This window comes from Boleophthalmus pectinirostris, unplaced genomic scaffold (assembly GCF_026225935.1).
Source record: "Boleophthalmus pectinirostris isolate CB_2022bp ecotype Guang Dong unplaced genomic scaffold, ASM2622593v1 HiC_scaffold_23, whole genome shotgun sequence".
In the NCBI taxonomy this organism is placed as follows: domain Eukaryota; kingdom Metazoa; phylum Chordata; class Actinopteri; order Gobiiformes; family Gobiidae; genus Boleophthalmus; species Boleophthalmus pectinirostris.
Genome location: NW_026571207.1, coordinates 29,635,376 through 29,659,422, shown reverse-complemented (window position 1 = coordinate 29,659,422; position 24,047 = coordinate 29,635,376). Strand labels below are relative to the sequence as shown.

Genomic DNA, 24,047 nt, shown 5'->3' with positions numbered 1-24,047 from the left:
TGGAGGTGGGGCGGCGGCGTGGCAGAGGCGGTGGAGCGGGGGAGGGAGGTGGGTGCAAAGCACTTTCTGCAACGTCAAACGCATCATAGGTGTAGCTGCTGCGTCATCGTTGTAGCAGCTTTAGTCCGTTGTTACGTGGGAGGGTGGCAAAAATACGTTGCAATTTGTAAAAAAAAACAAACAAAAAAACGCTGAATCAATATAAAAACCACTTCGGCGACATATACAAGGATCACACATCACTCTTAGAAGGTAGAAAGCTCTGAAAAGTTGATATTGCATGAGATGGGCCCTTTAAAATACGGTCAACAGAAATCCAATGTTCTAAATGATTCTAGTGTATGGAGTTTAAAAACACAGGGGAGCACTTCCTGTAATACCACATGAGAGGAACTCAACTTAAATCTGCAGGGTTTGTGTGTTAAACATGTGTAAATGAAACAAAACACAACTCCAGGTCTGTTTGTGGTGAGAACACAACGTTAAAATGTAGATCAGCAAATAGTGTAATATGGACATTTTAAGGACAAACGTGAAAAAACACCCATAGAGATACACACAGAACATCCCACTAGGGTCACAATACTTTTATTTAGCATCTAAAAATCCCATTGCTTTAACATTAAACTCAGTGAAATACTATGAGATGTTCCATCACAATCCCGAAGTCTACTCTTATGCGATACCAATGGCCTATTTTGAGAACCATTATCATACCACATTCTCAGACATTACATTCTTTCCTCTCAGAACACAGTTTCCCATAAACCCCATGCAATTACCGCTATTTTCCCTCTCTTTGTCTCTCTGTGGACGTCATCTCTGTTTCATTACACTGGCCCATTCCCCATTACTAATCCCAGGCAGCAGCACCACCTGATGCTACTACCGAGAGACCCTGTGCACAGCCTGCTATAGCACCAAGCCCCTCCCCCTCCCCTCACACCTCAGTGGCCACGCTCTTCTCACATTTACACACTGTTGAGACCACTGTGTTGCGTAGCGTGTGCGTCAGTGGCTCCGCACACATCTGAAGGACAGGTGATTTGCGATAAGAGCCTGGATTCCAACAGTGTTTCTTTTTTTTTTTTTTTTTTTGACAAGACAAGACAAGACCAAATCAGTCCAAGCAGGGAGCTGTTGTTTTCAGCTTATAGTGTGTGGTTTCATTTCATACCTGTAAATTATATTAAAGGTATTTGATGTCTATATTCAATATTGTTTTTTGTTTACATATTAGAAGATGGGACATGGTAAGATGTTGTCACTTGATTGGGATTTTATGGTGGGAGATGGAGATGTAGATGGTAAATATTGATAACCTGAATATCTTTTGTCAGCGCTACTGTTTACAATACAGTGTGGACAATGTCATTTTTCCGATCTCCATGGAGACGTTATTGCTTTGCCAAAAATGTTCCCCCTGGAAGAGCTGGAGGAAGTGTGCATGGAAAGGGAAGTCTGGGAGTCCCTGCTTAGACTGCTGCCTCCGCGACCTGGCCCCGGATAAGCGGAAGAAAATGGATGGATGGGTTCCACTGTATAGTATTAAACATCTGGAACTGTGCATTTAGCAATGCAGTTATTTTTGTATTGCATTTTTATGTTTATTTAGTTTAAAGCCATACTATGGAACATTTCACCTCCTCAAAGTTACATAGTGCACCTTTAGAAATAAATAAAGATTATTTTCTTATCTTAAATTGTCTTCAGCAATTCAATTCTGACAAGTGATGTGTAATGATTTTGACCAGATAAACCCCTATGTTGATTTAAAAAATCTAATAATAACACTGAAAAAGGGTGTGTTAGTTTCCAGCTGACTTCTTAGTCCTGGATCTTATTCACTGCAAATGCTAAACATAAATGCAAAACACAAACCCTAACTATAAATGCTAATCACAAGTGTTATTAAATCAAATCACATTCACCCCAAACGTCTTTATTTGTTTGTTTTCTCCTTTATTTTATCAAAATACATGAACAAAATACAACAAAGGACTACATTAAAGAAGACATCAAAACAGGCAGCAATAACAGGGGTCAACAACTGGACACAAACCCATCCCGGTCCCACCCCCAATGCAGACAGATGAGACATGCCTCCAAACACATGTCCCACGTTTAGGCACTTAAAGTCCCCGCTCAACCATCTTTGGTCATAGAAGTCGCTCTGAACTTAGACTGAGGTGGATCTGAACCGGTTCTCCCTAGTCCCAGTGAAGAGAGAAAGGCTGCTTCACACTGGACATGAAACGGGCCAAGACTTTGAGATTTGGAAAAAGGAAAAGGTTAAATGACATAGAGTGACATGATATCAGTGAAATGTTATACTGTTGAACACTTCAGGCAAACCAATAGGGAGGTCTCCATGGAGTTAAGCAGCTGTCAAACCCTCCACCATAAAAAGTTACATAGTGCACCTTTAACTCATTTAGATTCATTAACTTGGTGGAACTATTTACCTAGTTTTCTTAAAACAAGTGGATTATAAATAAAAAGTGTTATTAATCAAATCAACACTGGAGCTGTCCGTGGTGCTGAAGGCCAAATTCAAGAGTATGTTAGAAATTTGACATTCACCATGTTTTTTAACTTGCACAGTTTTAAATCATATCAAATGTTCTGCAATTTTAGAATAAACCATTCTGATAATCTATGTTAAATCACTAAAATAAACACTTGTCTCTATGATCAAATGTTGTCGTAACACAATTTCAAAAGAACAGCTAATTTATTGTCATGCAAGAACAGTTGAATATACAGTGTCCTCTCTCAAATTGTTGACAGTACTGAAACAACTGTGAAATAATGGATTTTCTCTGGAGAGGGCTCTTTCATATAAACAATGATAAACACTATTGTGTGTGAATTATCGAAAAAAGGGCCTACAAAGACTGAGTGGCTGACAATGAAATCTGTTAAAAAGTCCCAGATGGACCGGTGCCAGTGAACTGTTTGTGTCCTCAAGAGTTAATACACTATAAGCTGTTTTATATTATATATTATTTATTATTATTCTATATTACACAAAACTGCTACCTCATCAAAAACAGACCTGGCGTTGTATTTTGTTTCACACACACATGTTGTATTACTGTCTACATCTCCAAATCTCAAAATGCTCTGTTTCACCTTGTAATGTCATGAAGGAGTAGTTTTCAAGTTAACAGCTACCTTTTAACTTTAGTTCAGTAGAGATTGGCAATTCCAGGACTGAAATGATCCAAATGATTCTAGTGAAGGTGTATAGAGTTTAAAAACACAGTGGAGCACTTCCTGTATTACCGCACAACATCACAGGATGGAACAGAGTGTTTTCTGTTTGAGAGAAATATGCAGGGTTTGTGTGTTGAACATGTGTGAATGAAACAAAATACAACTCCAGGTATGTTTTTGATGAGGAAACAACATTATAACAGAGATCAGAAAATAGCGTAATATGGGCCCTTTAAGAAATGTTACTGTATGTCTAAAAGTTTTCAGGAGTAATTCAGGAAAGATGGTGATTTTATAGTTTTATAGAGTAATATTGGAAACTCTTATTCTTTTGTATGTTTTTTTGTACTGTTTGCCTTTTTTGACTGCAAATTTGTAATAAAGATATGTGTCAATCTAAACGATATTATAACATGAAAAACAAACGGGCCACTATTGAGTCCAGCGTGAGCACAGCCTTTGAAAATCCAGGAGGGGTAACTTAAATGTAAACAATTTGACAGATCATATCCATCACATTTTGAGATGACCCAAAGATGGTTTCTCCGCCTCCATTGAGTAAACTTTATCGATAAATAAAGCCAACACTAGATTGTACAGTACTTCACAGAAAAGACTCCACAACGGAAAGGAATCAAGCACTACATCCTAACACATGGAACCTGAAAACAATGCGTATTTTTCACACAATACTGTAACTTATACACTGTACAGTACTATTGCAAAGGCATTGTTGTTGGCAATTACCACATAGAAATCACATTTTTAATCACCATTGAGTATAATCTTGGAAATTCTTGCAAAAATAGATACTTTTATTTAGTTAAAATCCGTTGCTTGGACTTCTGTATGTTGTCTAAATAAATAGTAAGCTACTCATGCATTGTTTGTGTGCATATAATTGTGTATATGTTTTGGCTGTGCGTGCATGTGTGAGATTTCTGTACACACTGGTAGTCTCTGTAATGTTTTTTATACCCCAAAATATGACTCTTTAGTAAATAACGAAGATACATTGAACTGTTAAGAAGCATAGTAGTCACACAGTATTTGGCAGTGAGAGAACAGTCCTCTGATCCATGCACAATATCAAACACAGGCAAAAAGTCCACGTCTGAACAAACCCATTGACAACGCCACAGTAAGAACATGGAAAAGTTCACGAGAAGGGCCTGCCGATAGGAGTGTCTATGTACAGTCTGAACGCAGGGCCCATTCTAGACACTGTGAGTGTGAGGGTCTGTGTAAAATGTTATTTGGGGCGGGGCAATTTCTGAACTTGTTACACTGAATTTGGAATTAAACCAATATGGGACTAAATATGAGATAACACTTCAACTATACAATGACAAAGCATATTAAAAAGTCATGCTTTTGCTGTCATTTTTATGTTGAAGATTGTGAGGACCAAAATTTGATCAGATAATTTAGAGTTTAGAGATAAGAGAGCATGCTAGTTACTGAACAACAACATTTTTCTCATTTAAACCACAGAGTCTATAAAATGTGGAACCAAGCCAATGTTTACAAAGGGTAGGAAATGACCACCCTTTATTCCTAAGCTTATTAGATAAACACAGATAACTTTGGGGTCCATTTTTGTAAGTCTATTGTCCACTAATAGCTGGAACAGGCCCTGGTTTGTGTGTGTGCTTGTGTGTTTGTGTCGGCGAGTGTCAGCAGCGCAGTTGGTTTCCCATGGAGACCAAAGGCCGATGACTCATGCAGTGCATACGGCATTTTCTGGAATTTTAACAATATCGGAAGAATTATTATTTTCCCACAAAGCCCATATAATTACATATAATCATGTTAGATCCTCACGGAGTTTACTGAGAAACCCACTCAATCCCACCTCCAGAGGTCTATTATAGACCAACAGTTTATCCCTGGATTATAATCTATTCTCCAGATTTGATTTGAGCACAGTTGTCTTTACTCAGCTGTGGTTGTGTTTGCTGAGTGAGCCCTAGACCAGTCCCGTCTGTGAGTGCAGGTGTAAAGGGTATGGCTGGTAGAGCAGAGTAGAGCCCCCCTGGGGGATGTAGTAGCTGCAGTAGCTGGGCTCGGTGATGTAGGGTGCAGGTTGGTAGAAGCAGGTCACATGGTCTGTGTTGGGGATAATGTTCTGTTCGCCCAGCACTTTGAGAGCCAGGACTGTGATCATGTTGAGGGTCTGTCTCCGCTCATGTCCCATCAGACACACGGTGCTGTCATCCACCACGCGCCGCAGTGTCATCAGGTACTGGTACTTACTCCTCTCTTCGCCGATAAAATGATTCTTCAAGTAGGACAGGATCTTTCTCTGCTGTTCCTGCACATCAGGGAAGTCTATGAAAAAGCGTGAGCACATGTACCGCTCCAGCGTCTTTATCTGAGTCTCGCTGGCTGGACGATAATCCCGCACCAAAAGGTTGCTGTATTTCAAAAGCCCTCCTCCACGGATCTCCTCTGGATTCCTCGTCGCTATGAGTCTGTAGCGTAGGTGGTCCATAGCGGCTTCGAAATCCCCGTACATGCTTTCAGCCAGGACCTCCACATCCGGGGCAGAGCCAATCGAATTCAGACAAGGTTCAGCCGTGACATTTTGAGAAAGAATTTTGCTTTCTTGCATCACAATAGGCGCCACGTCCACTATGGGAGCAGCAGACTCCACTGGCTCTTTGGACTGAGGCAGCACATTTGCGGTCGTGTTGGGGATGGTGATGGGGAAAGACACAGGTTTAGAGCCCTGAGGCAGAGTCGATATGTAATCTACCTGTTTCTCATCCACTGTCTCTAAAAGGGGAACGGCTGGCTGAGTGTCGGCCTCTTTCATGTTCTGCTCACTACTGTCTGTGTGGAGAATCAAAGGCATGTCTACATCTGCTGATACCTGAGCTACTAGGTCTGAAGAATCCACCGGGGGAGTGAGGCAGAGGAGGGGGGGGCTCAGGCAGGAGGGTGGGGGGCTAAGGCTAAGCATGGGAGGGGTGAGGTACGGAGGAGAACTGAGACAAGAAGAGGTAGGACTGAAACTCAACGGAGCGGAGCTAAAGCTAGTACTAGGACTAACTGTGTTTATGCAAAGAGATGGAGGAGTTATGCAAGGAGGAGGGCTAAGGCTGGGAGGTGACGGGGTGTAGCATGGAGCGGAGAAGCTTAAAATTGGAGGCGCAAGGCAAGAAACGGGAGGGGCTGTACACTGAGGGATCTCAAGTGATACGCTCTTCGCTTCGTCAATGTCTATTTTTATTTCCTGAAGTTTTACGGCGTCACTGAGCACAACTTCTGAGGTATTTTCAATTGATTTTTGGATTTCAGAACTTTCTTGGTTCACTAAGTCAGGCGGGTCTGATTGTATTACAGCAGAGGCAGTTTCTAAAGAAGTAACGGTGACGGGCTCGATTTGTTGGTCTGTAGGTGGCGGTGGTGAGTCTTGGGATGCGCTCTCACATCGGTTATCTAAAAGTGAATTCTGCGTTAAATCATTAGAAGATGAGGTAAGGTGTAAGCTTGGTTCTGCGTTTGTGGAAGTGGTGTGATTTTCAATTTTGGATGAATCTAAAATATCGTCATTTGATTTCAAAGTTTCTTCGGGTTCAGGGCTGGGACAGGGAGAAGGACCCAAAGATGGCGTCTGGACAGTTTCGTTTTGCGGAATGGAAGTGGGGGACACTTTTCGGCACATTCTCCGAGGAGGTTTTGGAGAGGAGTGTTTGAGCACCACCATGTACGACAGTCTCTCCGAAGCTTTCGAGGTTTTTTTGTCGATGAGAAGAAGGCCGGATGGTGCAGGTAGATTATCCTGAGTTTTTTCTCCGCTTTCTGTTAAAAGTGTATGGGGAATTTCTAGTGTATCTGACATACTCTGAGCTTGATGATTTGACAAGGTGGAGCAGGAACTATCTGAACTTGCAGAGTCTTTGTGGTGCATTTCTGAAGCTAAACTTCCTTCATTTGTTTCACTTTCCTGGCTGTCGTCATTTTTCTCTGTTCCCACCTTCTCCCCAGTCTCGCTTTCTACAGCTCTCTTCTTCAGATTTGTCACTAGTGTGTGTAACTCTGCTGCTGCTTTCAAAGATCTTTCTGCCTCTGTAGTAGAAGCAGCATTTTCATCTTCGTTTTGCTCCTGGTTTGAACTCTTTCCTTCATCTGAGTGTCCATTACCGACCATTTCTTGAGCCAGGTCGCCCCCACTTTTATCTGAGATTTCTGGCAGCTGAAATTGTCCCTTTTTCTCAGTTATCTCTGCCTTTTCTGAGTGGCTAGATGGCTCTCTCTGGACACTCAGTTCCTGGTTTGAACATAGTGCCTCCCTGTCATCGCACGAACAAATTTGGACTGAGTGTTCTGCCATTTTCTGGCGTTCAGTCGTGTCCAAAATCTCACTTTCAGTTTCCTGTGTTTCACTCTGCTGCTTGGAAACCTCATTTGAAGTAGTCTGGATCGCCGGTATGACATTTCCACCATGTTCAGCTATGTCTTTCAACTCTGCGGGTGTTTTTTGACCAAACTTTTCTTTCTTTTTGAGCTTTGAGTCTTTTGTTTGGTGGTTGTTTTGCAAAGATAGTTCAGTTTGCGACTCCTTTTCGTGCACTGTGTCTGTCCGTGCGGTTTGGCTAGACTTCTCCATTTCACCTTGTTTAGGAGAAGCGCCTGCCTGCTTGTTATGATTATCCCTCGGGGGTTCTTTAAGGTCAACGTCTTTAGTTTTTCTTTGCAAGTCCTGCGCCATGTACGACTCAAGGAGACGGTCCAAAATGATCTGAAAAGAGTCCACGCTGAACTCAAACTGTCGCCGTAACGAACTGACAAATTTAAGTTCGAGATTTTTGCCACTGTTGTTGGAGAGAGAGATGAGACTCCAGCGATCGTGCTCATTGAAGACTTTGACCATCTTTTGCACATAGGCCTCTTTCATTGTCGCGCTGCTGATCCGCTCCTTGTTGACCCCAGTGGGCAAGCAGTCCAGCAGGCACCCCAGCACTGCCTCCTTTATCACCTACACAAACAAACACAACATCAAAATCACAGCTTGTAATAATGAATCAAAGTCCCACCGCAATATCGCTTGTTTCATTAAAGGTCTTATATTATGAAAAACTGACTCTAATAAGCTTTAAGCCATGGTATAATGTTGTCACTTCACACTTGGGGTTGCTTTTTGCTTCATTTACGCATCTTTGAGTAATCCTGCATTATCAGTCTGTCTGCATCTCCAAAGCTCAAAATGAAGTGGTAGATTTTCAAGTTAAGAGCTACCTTTTATCTTTAGTTCAGTGGAGATTGTCAATTTCAGGGCTGAAATCATCCAAACGCTTTTAGTGAAGGTGTATGGAGTTAAAAAACAAAACAAAACAAAAAACAAATAACACGTGGAGCACTTTCCGTATTACCACATGACAACTGTTTCTGTTAGAGAGAAGAGCTAAATATGCAGGGTTTGTGTGTTAAACATGTGTGAATGAAACAAAATAAAACACTGAGTATGCTTTTGATGAGGAAACAACATTATAACAGAGGCAGCGCTACCTTTAGGCAAAAGTAGGCGGCTGCTTAGGGCCCCCAAACCTGGAGGGGCCCCCAACCAGTTGCACTCAGAGTCCCTAAAGGCTGAGGGCAATTTGATTTTCTCTCAGTATGACATTAAATGAGAGTAGTTTACTTATCTTAATCATATGTAATGGATGTAAACAAAAATATAATTGTACTAGCAAAAAAATAAAACTACTTTCAGGTCTGGTTATCTAGTAGGCGACCGAACTAATAAGGCGCGTTTCCAATCCACCATAATTCAAGTAAATAGAGATGTGCATGTGTCAAGAATAATGAGGAATAATAAAAATGTGCATTATAGTGAGGGCCCCAAACTCAATTTCACCTAGGACCCCTAAATTGCTAACTGCCGCCACTGCTCAGAAAATAAGTAATATTGGCCCTTTGAATTACTACAAATGAGACCAGCACTATTGTATTGTATGTATTGATTGGGCAAATTGTAGTGTTGTTAGGATTACAATGACTTTTATTAAGAGAGGAAAAATCAATAGACCAACGTGGCTATGGGAGCTGAGTCGGTGTACAGTGCTTAAGATAATAAAGCTGCTTGAAGTTAGGTTAAATCTGCAGAAAGGAACCTCCTGGCCTGTGTAAAATGTCTAATAGACTTGGAGCATATAAAAGGCTTAAGGGAGACTTACAGAAGGTATCACGGTATTAAGTCACATTATGAGAACAGAGTTAATCAATAGTGTTTAAGAGTGAAGTGTGGCGATGGGAGTCTGTCTGCCCTACAACTAAAAGTAATAAGCTGCTCCTCATATTTATATTGGCTCATCGTTTTGTACCCGTTTAGAATCAATTTCACTTTAAATTGTTTTCTCAGCTTACGTGATAGCAATTTAAAGCACTTTACTTTTATACGCTGTTTTCAGATATTCACTTAACATAAATAACCTACACATTGATTCCTAAACCTTTCTGCAGTGAATAAGGCAGATCTAAAGGTTGTGTGCGTATTTGAGTATTTGAGCACTATTTATATATGTTTAGTCCTGAAAAACATTTGCTTAGAGTAGAATTTTTGACAATACCCAGAACCAGCAGAGGTGCATTTTACCACGTCTGACCTGTTTCAAATATACTGCTAACAATATGTACTGAAAATATGTATTTTGGGTTGATTAAATTGGTTGATTCTTAAAGGTGCACTCTACTGAAGGGTATACCAGCTGCTTGTTTTCATGGAGCTGTTAATGTTTTGCACAGAATGTTCCAGAGCATGGCATTAAATGTATCCATTGCATAGAGACATGACGATGATGCAACCAGATTATGCTGCAGATCAGAATACAGGTGTTTTTGACATTTTACATTGCAGACAATTGTAACAACATCTCCATGGAGACAAGCCGGTGACGAATCCACCCACCAGAAAAGTTACATATTATTGCAGGGTTTCATTCTATAGACTAATATATATTTAGTATTTATTTATAGCTGTTTCTTAGCCTGATACATCAGCCAGTTTCACTTTGTGGAAACAATCTGACCTCACAGAGTTAGAATTAGTTCACTCAACAGTAGGCAGGGATTTTTTTTATTTAACCAATCACTGCTATTTGGTTGTGACGCATGTAATGCGCCGCTAACTGGGGGGGCTAACTGGTAAGACTTTCCCAAATCGCGTAAGAAGAAGGGCAATAATGTCTTTCCCCTTGATAAAATTCACCAAACATTCTCTTTGTTGGGACTTTAAATCCTCGATCTCGGGAATTGTTGCTAACACAGAATGTATAATATACTAAGTTGAATATACTAAGTCTGTCAAATGTGGGAGGGGATTGGAAATGTAAAAACTTTGCTTCATCCATTCCATTTTTAAACCTGCATGTTTGTATCTGCATTTGTTTTGTTATATTGTGAATTGTATGTGCAGGTTTGAAATAAAATAACTAACCTAAAAATAATGTATGGCTTTGTCTACATCCATCTCAACTGCTTTGTTTACTGTTGTGCTGTACCACAAAAGGGACCCACACAGGCACTTGAGTTTGGCGTCATAGCATCATAGCTCTTCACTGATTGGTCAGCGCGCAGTCTAGAACTTCCGGGGTTCTTGCAAACCGTCTAGTGTATTCTGATTCCTGACCTAGTCGCTGGAGAGCAATAAAATTGAGCGTAGGCACAAGGTGGCAACAGCCTGGATAACTCTTTTTAGGGTTTAGTCACTAATAAAAATAATCACTTTCAACATTTGTGAGTTTACCTCTTGGATATTTCATGGTAAGATGCAATATAATCAATAGGCAAATCTGGCTCCTGGAGTAAAATAAAGTAAAAATCTACAGTAAATTTGCGTCTCTTTAGTTTACCTGAAACTCCTCCTGAGTGGGCAGCTCCACTCCGAAGATGATGTCCAGGTCTTTGTAGCTGGTGCCGTTGTCACGCACCAGGACGTGGCTGGCGGTGGAGCCGTTGAGGCGCACGTCCCTAACCCGAATGCCCTGCCGCTGCAGCTGGTCTCTCACGGCGATGATGATGTCACGAGGACGCAGCTCCAGAGTGGGGAAGTTACCGCGCCCATGGATCGGAACCACGTCGGACAGAACCTGATGCAGAACCTCCACCTGCTCAGCGTTCAGACTGTGAAAGCGCTGGCCTGGTTTGGCTTCAGACATACTGCTGCCCTGGAATAAAAAGATATGACATGAATAAGTATGTCGTATTCTATCTGTTCTGCAGTTATAGTTTAATGTTTACATTTTTCATAACAGTAGCAGCAGAAAGTAGTCATGCTAGTAATGCTGACAAATGCTGCCCTAGAACAGACAGGAAATACATGATGCGAATAAGTACATTTTATTCTATCTATGCTACACTGGTAGTAAAATTTTGTATTAGGTAAATGGAGTTACAACAGCAGAATGTAGTATTTTTAGTAATGTTGTCAACAGATAAGATATGGTTTAATATGTGGTGATTTAGCTTAAGACATACTGCTGCCCTGGAATACACACTGGATATATGATGTGAATAAGCAAGTTTTATTTAATGATACATGGTACATTTGCAGTTAGTAATGGATATATATATATATATATATATATATATATATATATATATATATATATATATATATATATATATATATATATATATATATATATATATATATAAATGTATATGTACAAGTCAAAATAAAGTAGAAACATACATAATAAAAGAAGATCTAAAGTAAGTAAGTAAGCAAGTTTTGTTTTCTTGTAGATCTTATTTTGTTGTATTACTGTCAGATGGGTAATTAAATTGCTGTGAGGCATGAGTGCTAAAGCCACTCAGCCACTGCTGGTAAATGAAGTATGCACAGAATGTTTCATAAAACAGTTATATTGTATCAGCAGGAGGTTGAAAACAAAAATATCAATGTTTAAAAACTGAATTTTGTCTTTGTATTGAACAGTGATTATGTTTGTTTCTTTCTAAAGAAAATAGACTAGACAAGTTACATAAGCATATGATTTATTTATTTATTTTTCATTGCTTCTTTCTTATAATGAGGGCCATTAAAGATAAATAGAGAAACAGTTTAAGTTATGGTAAATAAGTAATGAGGGTTAGAAGAGGATAATATTGACTCATTTGTCATTCGGGATGCAACGAAATCCAATTCTCTCAAGGTTTTTCACGATGTGTTTCACGGTATGGTATTTGTTGCCATATTTTAAAGAGGTTAACAAAATTCTGAATACGCAACTTTTCTGTCATATGCCAAATAATTCAGATTTAAAAGTGCTTAGTTATTGTTAACAGTTATTTCTTCATGCAGTCTGTACTAAAACAGCAAAGGATCATGGTCTATGAAGTTCTCTGTGTTTGTTTATATAGCTATTGCCGCTGCATAACAATGAATTTAAGCAAAGACACTTGCAATGCCATATATTGTGATGGCCCATGATATTATTGAGACTTTTGACGATACAGTATCACAAAATGTTGGTTATTTGTACATCCTTATTTGTCATTGTAAAAATACTGGACAATTTTTAGTGAACCGTGGCCAACTACTCTCTTGCCTTTAACCGGTGAGATCGCAATGTAAAATATAAAATAATCAGGGTGGAGTACCTGATCATTTTACAATAGAGTTTGAAATAACTGGAACAACAGAGAGTGAGTGAAACTGTATTGACCAGTATACACAGGTCAAATGGGAGGGGGAGTAAATTGCTATAATAAAATATTGTGTCACCTTTGAGCTGTAATTCTAGCCCCAAAAACAACCATCTTTCATTGTTATTTTGAAGTCTACTGACATTCCTCTCGACAGGGCCTTGGTATAGACAGGACTCCTTCAAGGCTGGTTCAAAATACACAACTGACTTTTATTTGTAAATTACTGCTGATGCTGAAAAGTGTTGGTTGGGATATTCCTTTTTTTCTTAGCATCCAGAAACTGATTTTCAAGCTCTTTATAAGATCATGCAAAAGTATATTATTTAGTACATTGTTTATTATGAAAAATAAGGTGATAAAAATGATGATGAAGTATGTTGTAAACTCCAAACAAGGATACCAAGTGATATCTTGTGCACTTGTATGGATAATTTCACTGCCATTTCAAATTTGTCTGATACATTAAAGATGCAATGCGCAGCTTTTCCCGTGCAGGGTTCGTCACAGGTTTGGAGATTTTATTGCTTTGCCTGAAATGTTCCATGGTATGGCACAGCATTTATTCATTACGGGTGTTTCTATTGCTTAAAAATGCTCTCTGTGAATAGGGTTGCTTCTCCACGGATCTGACCTGTAATGTAGTCTGTAGTTGATTTCTTTCAGATAAACAGGTTTAAGCTTTACTGTGGAACATTCTAGACAAACCAATAACATCTTCACGAACACTAGCGCGGACCCTCCATCACAAAAGTTGCACGGTATGCCTTTAACCTAAACTAAGATGCTCCAAATACATTTCTAGGTCCTTACTTTTGTCAATACTGCCCAGGAATGCCTCAGTATTGAAAATGTTTGTGATAGTACTACTCCTAAATACCTCCTCCTCCTCTCCTCCTCTCCTCTTTCTCCTCTTTCTGCTTGGTCAGTCTCTCTCTCAGTCTGCTGTCTGGGACTCACAGCTTGTCTCACAGCTTCACCACAATGCCAATGTAACTGCTGTGTTGACACGGCAACACATGGAGCACTCCACAGATCTGCTCTGCATAAATAATCCTATGAGAGAAACTAGACACTGACAAATTAGCCGAGGTGGGTACAAGATACAATGATGTGATACTTTTGAATAATGTTTACTAATCTCTGCTATTTATTACCTTTTACTACAGCTTTTTTTTTTTTTTTTTTTTCAGAAAATTTGTTGCCCATATTACACAAAATTTACTCTTGTGAGCTTTCAGCCATGTTGTAATGGAGTTACTTCCTAAAAAAACATACCTGGAGTTGTGTTTTGCTTCATTCACACATGTTTTACTAACTCTGCATTATTAGTCTGTCTCCATTTCCAATACTCTGTTCCACCTTGTGATGTCATGTAGGGGTAGTTTTCAAGTTAACAGCTACATTTTACCTTTAGTTCAGTAGAGATTGGCAATCATTGGCTGACTCATACTGGGTGTTCAGCATTGGCAAATTGGCTCAATATGACATCACAAGTTGGAACAGTGTTTTCAATTTGTGAGATGAATTCAGCCTAAATATGGAGGGTTTGTGTGTTAAACATGTGTGAGTGAAATAAAATACAACTCCAGGTCTGTTTGTGATGAGGAAACAACATTATAACATAAATGATAAATAAATAGTTGTACCGTTATTTTCTGCACTATTTGGTGCTCTGGATTATAAGGCGCACTGTCATAGAATGGTCTATTTTCTAACTTTTTTCACAGATAAACTGCACCGGACTTTAAACGAAACACAACAATTAGATGGGTCAGTCGGACTTTGTTTGGCGCGTTCACGGTGAGTCTCGGCTTTGTTCAGTTGTGGCGCGTGGTGACTCAGTTGTTCAGTTGTGTCTAGAAGTGGCACATTGCACTCGCTATGGTGCGGAAAATACGGCATGTTGTGAGGAGATTGTATTTAAATGTTCACATTCATAAGCATTAATATACACAGTCTGGTGTTGATATAGTATGAACAGATCAAGCTTGGGTTTGTGGATTTCAGAATCATCACTAAACCACTCTCATTGTAATTATTGTATTAAAGAATGCTGAAAAGGGACAGTTTTAATCATTATGTATTGATTTTTTCCTCTGGAGAGATAACATAGTGGCAAATACTTGTTTAGAAATAAGGTTATGGGTTACCTTGAATGAAAATCAACTACAGTATTCAAAGCTGCACTGTGTAACTTTATCTGTGGTGGAAGGTCGGCCAGCTGCCTGTCTCCATGGAGATGCTATTTCTATAATAATTTCCATATCCATGTGTTTTTATTAGTGAAAAATACCTTGAAAAACATGTATTCTTACTGTGAACGTGGTCGCATTTTGACTCATACAGTATAACCTGTAACTTTGCTCAATGGCGTCAGCTGCTTGTCTCCATGGCGATAGATAAGTCTAATACCATACTGTGGAACAAACAAGAAGGTGACGAACCCTCCACCAAAAAAGTGCTGCTTTAAACTGGTCTCTGTACATCTACTTGATAATCTTTCACCGCACTGCCCCACGAACAGGTATCAACGGAAAGGTAAGTCTCATTTTGTTGTATTTATTTTATATCAGCAACTAATGAAGTATTTACAGACTTGCAGTTTACTCTTAGTATAGTAATATTTTCAAAAGCCAAATGTATTTTACTATACTTTCAAAATATTATTCCATCTACTACACATTATTGCCATTCATAATCTCAATAGACGATGGTAATAAAAATAAATATATATATATAGATACAGTATTGGCAATTTTTCAAAATGGACACATCTGTTTTTGCTTTTGATTCAGATTCGTCTCACAATAAAATGTTTCCTGGAACAGAGTTATCAATAAAATACAAGTGAACTGCACTTGTTGTATGTCTAATTCATACCCCTGTGAATATAAACCGCAAATGCAGCAAAAAAAAAATCAATGTGGCGAGTTTTTAATCTTTGTTTATTGATTGTTTCCGGCGGCGTGGCAAGGGTTAATCCGAGTGAGTCATCAGCACCAGACTCCATTAATCACACCAACGTCACTAATTAAAGACATACATCTATTTTCTACTCTCCACTTCCACATGTATGCACTTATCTAGCAGTACAACACAACAAACTCCAGCTAGGATCCAGAGGGGACTGTTCACACACGTTTTTTTTTTTGTTTTTTTTAAAAGTATAATTCAGTCCGACACAATTAATTTCTCTTCTAACGTGCTGTGATCCCTTTTTGGAAAGCCGTGCACAAAGCTTTCACAAAGTAGCCAAAAAAAAAAAAATCGACATGTTCTCCAATAAGCGTTTGTCTAATCAAGTGAACCAGAACTCAGCGTTAGTTGAGATTATGTGAGGCTGTTTGTGCGTAAAGGGAAAGTGTCTCAAAGTGCAGGGCTGCAGTGAGAAAAGCATTATTATCTTTTGTTAGCTCTAATCAATACTTGTCACTCGGGGGCTGAGAATGAATGGGCATGATTGCTATGATTGTCAATGGCAGCGGCGTAAACATTTGAGTCTTAATGAGAGGTAATGGGGAGCTTTCTGTGGTCAGTTTATCAAACACGGAAGAGCTTTTGGTCCAGGGCAAAACAGACCACCTCTTTAGCTAAGTGTCTGAGGGGAAATGGGTCTTTTGTTTTAAAGCTTTTCTCTCATTGCATTGTCACAGCAAATAATCTGCCTCCTGCTACAATGTGTGTTCATTTCAATCATGCACGGGTTTTGATTTAAGCCAGATGCCCTCCCTGGCGTGTTCCACAGACTTGGAGAAACTACATCTATAGCTGGACAGAGAAGAAGAAGAAGAAGAAATATGATTTGAAATTCCTTTTGACAACACAGCCTAGTCAGCGTAAACAAACGGCAAATGAATCGACAATATCTACTTCATTCATGAACTTAAAACTAAAATAAACAAATTCAAAGGGGGCTCAGAATCTTTCAAAAGCTGATTACAGTTTTAAAACATCTAGAGCTACATAGCCAATTACAAATCATTGTCCTCGTCATCATCCAAACTCATTAAAAGGCTACTTAGACATTTACAAATAAATAAATAAATAAATAAACAGATACAGACTTGGTACAGAGATGCATCTACTTGTATATGGCCATGCATGAACTTACATTAACATCAAGCTTACCAGAAAACATTGAAATCTCGTTAAAAGCTCCCCAAATATTCATCCAAAATGGTCTGGTGTGGTCCCGAGGTTCACGGGGATCACAATAAACCACAGTGCCTCTGCAGGACTGTTTTCTCCCCCCTGGCTCAGACCCCGCTCTCCCCCCCTCTTCCCCCTCCCCTTTCGCACATTTCTGCAAACTTGCAGCCGGAGTGACTCATCCAGGCGTATCGGCTCAGCTCTCACATAATCTATGGCCACTGAAAACCCAACAAATCCCACTGTGTCACAGATACACGCAGGGCACAGGCTGAGAAGGCAAAACATGCTACATGCAAGATGCTGCTGCTGATTTGGGTTTGGATTTGTGCTTGAAAATGTCAGCTTCACCTCCTCTTACTTACTCATTCTGAACATGTTAAAATACTTGGACTGGTAGTCATATATGCAATGTGGTCACGTGTCTATTTATGTGTCTACAATAAAACATTTGCCAAAGTTGTCAAGTTTTGGAAATCCTCAATGAATTAAGTTTCTGAATTTAACATTACTTCCTGGACTGATAAACCAACTCTCATTTCCTTAGAATGTGCATGAAAATATATACTTCATAATTAAATATTTGCAAGAATGTTTCAAAATATACGTTTATACAATGAAGAAATATTTTCCCAGACTTGGACAGGTCTTGCCTGTAGGTTTAAACTACTATTGCAGTTACAGTAAGTGAAGTAGCGAGTTAAGAGGATTTGTGGCGTTATATAGTTCATGCATGCAACTAAACTAGAAGCTTTTTAGTAAAGTTGACAGCACTGGGAGCTCTCCTTACCTGTTGCTGTGGTATTAGAAGGAGCGTTTGCCCCTAAACGAACTGTGGAGCCAAGTACAACGTGTCCAAAGAGGTTGTGTCGCGGAGTGCCTTCTTACTTCTTTTTCTTTGTTAGTCTGTTTTGTTTCCTGGACTCGCTCCTGCCCACACCGGATAGACGGCGGTGTTTATGATACGTTAATCGGTTGTCCCTTATAAGGCAAACGAGGGCTGGCTGTGTGTGCTGTAGCGCCAGGTCATCCGGGCGCTGTCCGGTAGACGCGTGGTGCTGAAATGAAGACTGAGAAGAGTCCTCGCGCTCTTGTTTTCTTCCCTCGAGCAGCCCGGAGCGTAACGCAGTTTCCATAGCGACCTGCCGTCATTCACTTATGACCGGGGAGTGTGCGACCGTGCGTGCGCGCAGCGGGAGACGGCCATAACAACGAGGCTCGAGCCGCCGGGAGTCCTGGTGGCGTCGGTGGGAAAAATGGGGGCGTTAACAGGTGTCAAGGGTAATTCCACTTGGCAATGGCACTAATAATTAAAGCAGCAGTTAAATTTAAAGTTCATACGACACGTTAGACTATACGTTTCACTAAAACACTGTTAACATGACTGTACTGAACACTAAGACGCAATCACCTTGTTTTCCTTATAGTTTGTCCAATTTTGTTGAGTTTAATGACTGGACATGGACAGTAGATGTGACATACCTAGAGGTAATGCCATAACCGTTACCTAGCAACAATAATGTGCTGAAACTTGTCTAATTTACGCAATAGTTAAGGATTGAGGTTAAATGTCCATGCCTCTTGCACTAAACTGCAAACATTAAAACGCGTATATAGATAGATAGATAGATAGATAGATAGTTCATATTAAGAACTCATACTTCCTGTATTTCAACTTTCTTCTGCAGCTTTAGTCATAAACTGAATCTCAACTGAAGTAAAAAGTATTATAAATATTCCTATCACGGGTACTATCCCCTTAAACCAAGGAATCATTTGGGACAAAATCCAAGGCAAAGCCAAACGCACTTAAAGACGCACGGCTTTTATTACGGTACAGTTTGGTTTGTAGCGAGTGCGTAATGGTGCTTGTTGTGTGGGGAAATTAATGTTTAACAGCTTTTGAGGTCAGGAAGGGAGAAAAGGGAAATGACACTCAGTCTGTTTAGAAGTACATGGCCCATTAAACCTGGTGTTAAAGTGGTTTATCTGTTTTGGTTTTGCAGACTCCAACTGTGCTTCAAGTTAAGTAACTAGCCATTACGCACCATGAGCCAAAAGTGGCCTTGGTCTCGAAAGGGATTGAATAAAGAGCAAGAGATTATTACGCAATCTAGGCAATTCAAATCCACGACTAACCATAATAATTGTACAAACATCAGAAGGAAAATCACATAATGTGTCCCACTTTTTGCATAGTTTTATATATCCTACATTGTTTCTCACATGGTCCTTTATTTGCCATTCACATCTTCGCATTTAGGGCTGTGTCCAGGCTGAACACACAGTATGAGTCATCCACACTGCTCCCCCCGTGACCCATCCGTTAATCCCCCCGCTCGCCCCCCGTGCCCCCGGTGCACGTACACGCACGGACACCACTTTGTTCTTTCTCAGAAACTTTCATCACCATTTCCTCCATTATAACTTTGACAGTTGTATAATATTGGATTTTTTTAAATAACCAAAACCAATTCAGATATTCTAACAAAGCCAACGGGCATGAACAACACATTTCTGGTGCTTTCTGGAATCGTGATGCACGTTCCTAATAGCTGAAGTTTCATAATGGTCCCGTGTCACTTTGCGCACTGAAAATCTGTCATCGCGTAACGTTATTTGTAATTTGGCTCAGGGTTTACGCACGTTGTGTCATCAAGGCGCGGTGCAGCTTATACACTGTGTATATGAACCATACACACAGCGCGATCAAAACACCCTGTTGTAGTATCTGAACTAAAAAAGAGCTGCAGTTATTCTCGTTTGTGCGTAAAAATAGTGTGCGGAACATAAATGAAAGCAGGAAGGTAAACTGGGAACGGCTCTCGGCAGAAAAGGTCAATTTACTCCTTCAACAAAAAGCACCAATGACGTCACCAGACGTGTACCACGACGTACCGACACCGGGAACAAACTATTTTTAGACCCAAATGGAACTTGTCTATCCTGGGCACGCGCCTCTGTTCACTTCATCTTCTTCTCCAATGCTCGTGACGTAGGCGCGGGCACGACGCCATGCAAAATCGTGACCGTATGACGAAAGGTAGCCAGGAGTGCCTCCAAAGATAAAAGCAGAGCAAGATGGTTACTTCACTTTCGAGAGGTGATTGTTTATGGGCAACGCTGACGCTACAATCATAAAACGCACTGTTAGCTACCTAAATACACACATAACACTCGCATTCAGTTTCATACATCATCTTTAGCCTCTACAGTCAGCCTAAAAATAATATACAGTCGCAATAAGATCAAAATCTGGTGAGGCGTTTAATCATTTGAAAGAGGAAATTTCTGGAGCTCTGACACGTGCCTTTAAATTGGATTATTCGCGAACGAAGCAGGAAATGAGTGAATTAACGCTCTTGATTTTCACCATCAGCCCAGTTCTCCAAGAAGCCACAACAAATAATCAAACAGAAACAGCTGAGGGGGCCAGAGGCGATTCTGTCTGCGCTATTTCTGAACGGGCATCACCTCAAGAATCAGGGGCATGCACTGTCTGTATACTCCTGCTGCTGTTTTGGCAAATGTAAGATCCTGGCCAGTTGACTCATAGTATTGTCAAACATTATTACCAATTCATGGATTTCAGCTTTCTCTTCCTATATGGTGCCATTTTGAGGACAGATGGTTCAAAAGATGTTATATTTTGTTAGGAATTACTTGCTATGGCAACAGTCTCATCTTTTCATTACTGTGAAACTCCACCTAATACCTAAGAATTAGTTTTTAATATGGGCATTACTGAATTTGGGCAGACTGGCACAAAGCCGAAAAGGTATCTCAGGTTACTAATACTGGATCTGAAGAGGAGAACCCATTTTGTTCATTTTAAATTGCTCATTACGCTATTTTATGATCTATGCCGATACGATACATAGCTCGATACATAGGCCACGATACTATACATATCTCGATACAGTGCACTTTCGATTTGATATGATATATTTCAAATCAATTCGATATGGTTCAATAAAAAATTATGTCTAAATCATAACTGTTATACTAAAACTCTTTTTACTTAACACAAACATTTGAATCCTCAAAACAGTGAAAATGTCAAATGTGTCACACAAACAAGTTTCTTTCCTCTGAACAAACAACACAACTGTAGCACTGTAACAAAATAATTTAGCAAAATATACCAAAAATACTCTTGGTGATATATCGATACAGCAGCCCAAGATATCGATACTATATCATCACATTAAATGATGCGATATACCGATATATAAATATTTTTGCACACCACTAATCTATGTTATAATGTTTTCTCTGGAGTTGTGTTTTGTTTCATTTGCACATGTTTAATGCACAAGCCCTGCATATTTAGACTGAGCTCTTCTCTCAAACAGTACACACACTGTTCCACCTTGTGATGTCATGTTGTAATACACACCATTAGAATCATTTGGATGATTTCAGCTCTGGAATTGCCAATCTCTACTGAAACTAAAGAACTAAAATTTAAAGATAGATGTTAACTTGAAAACCACCGCTTCATGACATCACAAGGTGGAACAGAGCATTTTGACTTTGAAGATGTAGACCAGGGATGTCCAAACTTTTTTCATCAAGGACCACATATCTAAACACAGACGAAGCAGAGGGCTGGTTGAGGGCCGTAGACTGGTGCTCAGTACAGTGAGTAATTGAAATGTGTGCATGTTTAACACGTTAGAATGAGCCATCAGTCTTTATTCACTCTAAGATCCTTAAAACCACACACTACATACTACATTACACTGGCTCAAGATCTGGAAAAAGGTCTCATGGACTGCACTCTCCCTGTTGCCGTGGTTGAAGAGTGCCATTTTATCTTATTAATAAAGTAAATAAACATAAACACAAACACAACACATGTTTATTCTGCGCCAGAATTTTTGTTACTGGTAATTGAACTTTTTCTGTTTCTCATCCTATACTGTCATTGTCTAGAACGTTAAAGCAGAAAATATATTTTTTAGGTGACACTACATTACACTTTCGACCAGCCAGCAGACATCAAAACAAAAACATTACTTAACATTTTCTAGTAGAATTTTAGTCAGTAATATGAGATGTTATTGCTATGGTGTTAAAGGGCCTGTATTTCTTTATTACTTTATTACTGATTTGCAGTGTTGGGGAGTAACAGATTACATGTACCAGAGTTATGTAATCAGAGTACAAATTATGAGTAACTGTATTCAGTTACAGTTACTGTTTCAGTGAGTGGTAATTAGATTACAGTTACTTGGTTGAAATAAATGGATTACACGGTGGTATTTTCCTATTTTCACATTTTGGGTTATTCCCTTTTTTTTTTTTTTTTTTCCCTCGGTAATTCCAGTCATTGCCGGACACTAAACCAGGTCTAAACCAGGTCTAAACCAGGACTAAAACCAGTTCTAATCCTGGTCTAAACCAGGTCTAAAACCTGGTCTAAACCAGGTCTAAAACCAGGTCTAAACTAGGTCTAAACCAGGACTAAACCAGGACTAAAACTAGGAATAAACTAGGTCTGAACCAGGACTAAACTAGGACTAAAACCAGGTCTAAACTAGGTCTAAACCAGGACTAAACCAGGACAAAAACCAGGTCTAAAACAGGATTTAACAGGACTAAACCATGCTGTGTGGACCATGTCTCCTCATCTTCTATCAATAATATTTTTAATTTGGTTAAGTAAAGTCTGGGCTTTTCATTGTTTTTTAGCAGACAAAATATCTCATGTGAAGATCTCCTCATCTTTGCTTCTCTACAGCAAATCAAGTAATCCAAAATATTCAGATTACGTTACTCACTTTAAGTAATTTAATGGATTACGTTGCAAAGTACATTTTGGTGTATGTAATCTGTAAACTGTAGGGGGAATACATTTTAAAAGTAACCTTCCTAACACTGCTGATTTGTATTATCATGTTTCCTCATCACAAATATACCTGGAATTGTGTTTTGTTTCATTCACACATGTTTAACACACAAACCCTGCATATTTATCTGAGTTGTTTTCTCAACCAGAAAACACTATGTTCCACTTAGTAATGTTCTGTGGTGATACAGGAAGTGCTCCATTGTGTTTTTAAAGTGTGTTTTTGATGAGGTAACAAGATTTTATCATGGTTAAAAGTGCAAAAGAGTCAGTTAGCGTAATATAGGACCTTTTTTTTGAATGGTACCCAGCTCTAACTTTAGTTTATAGTCTCATATGTTGATACTGTTTTGTAAAAGCTCTTTAGAAAATCATATTTATAATTGAACTCATCAAATGTATTAAACTATGATACATTTGTTGATATTCTTTAAAAAATGAAATACAACTTTAGGCGCAAAAAGCCCTGAGTAAAAGCACTGGAAAGTGTCAGACATGCAAATAAAAAGTGGTTTTGGTGGAGTTTTGTATAAAGTCAATAGAGGCTCTTCAGACATGATGCTTCTGATTTAAAGTGCCAGTTACTGCGTCTCCTCATTCATTCTAATGGATCAGGGCATAATGGGGGTTATTCAAACAGGATGAAGATGCACAGCTAAAAATACACCAGTGCCTCAAAACCAGAACTCAAAACCTCAAACCGTAACATGAGCATCACAGGTTCAGTCAGCAAATGTTATACTCAATACAGTTACTTCAAATTTAAAACGCTATTACTGATGGGCAGTGTTGGGAAGGTTACTTTTAAAATGTATTCCCCTACAGATTACAGATTACTCCATTAAGATACTTAAAGTGAGTAACGTAATCTGAATACTTTGGATTACTTGATTTGCTGTAGAGAAGCAAAGGCAAAGAAATCTTCACATAAGATGTTTTGTCTGATAAAAGAAAATAAAAAACCCAGACTTTACTTAACTAAATTAAAAATATTTTTGATAGAAGAGGAGGAGACAGGGTCCATGCAGCCTGATTTAGTCCTGTTAAATCCTGTTTTAGACCTGGTTTTAGACCTGGTTTAGACCTGGTTTTAGTCCTGGTTTAGTCCTGGTTTAGACCTCATTATAGTCCAAGTTTAGTCCCAGTTTAGACCTGGTTTTAGTCCTGG

The 24,047-nt window shown here is 39.3% G+C and overlaps 1 protein-coding gene across 1 annotated transcript; it reads right to left on the bottom strand.

Annotated features, from left to right (window-relative positions):
- Positions 1-256: 256 nt before the first annotated feature.
- LOC110153800 (terminal nucleotidyltransferase 5C-like) lies at positions 257-18,161 on the bottom strand (the record flags this gene model as incomplete). The annotated part of the gene is made up of 5 exons (XM_020917722.2): positions 18,021-18,161; positions 11,076-11,390; positions 7,862-8,203; positions 5,254-5,752; positions 257-297 (listed from the first exon to the last, which is right to left on the bottom strand). Coding segments are annotated over exons 1-5 (1,338 nt in total), but the record flags the coding sequence as incomplete, so codon positions are not given.
- Positions 18,162-24,047: the final 5,886 nt, after the last annotated feature.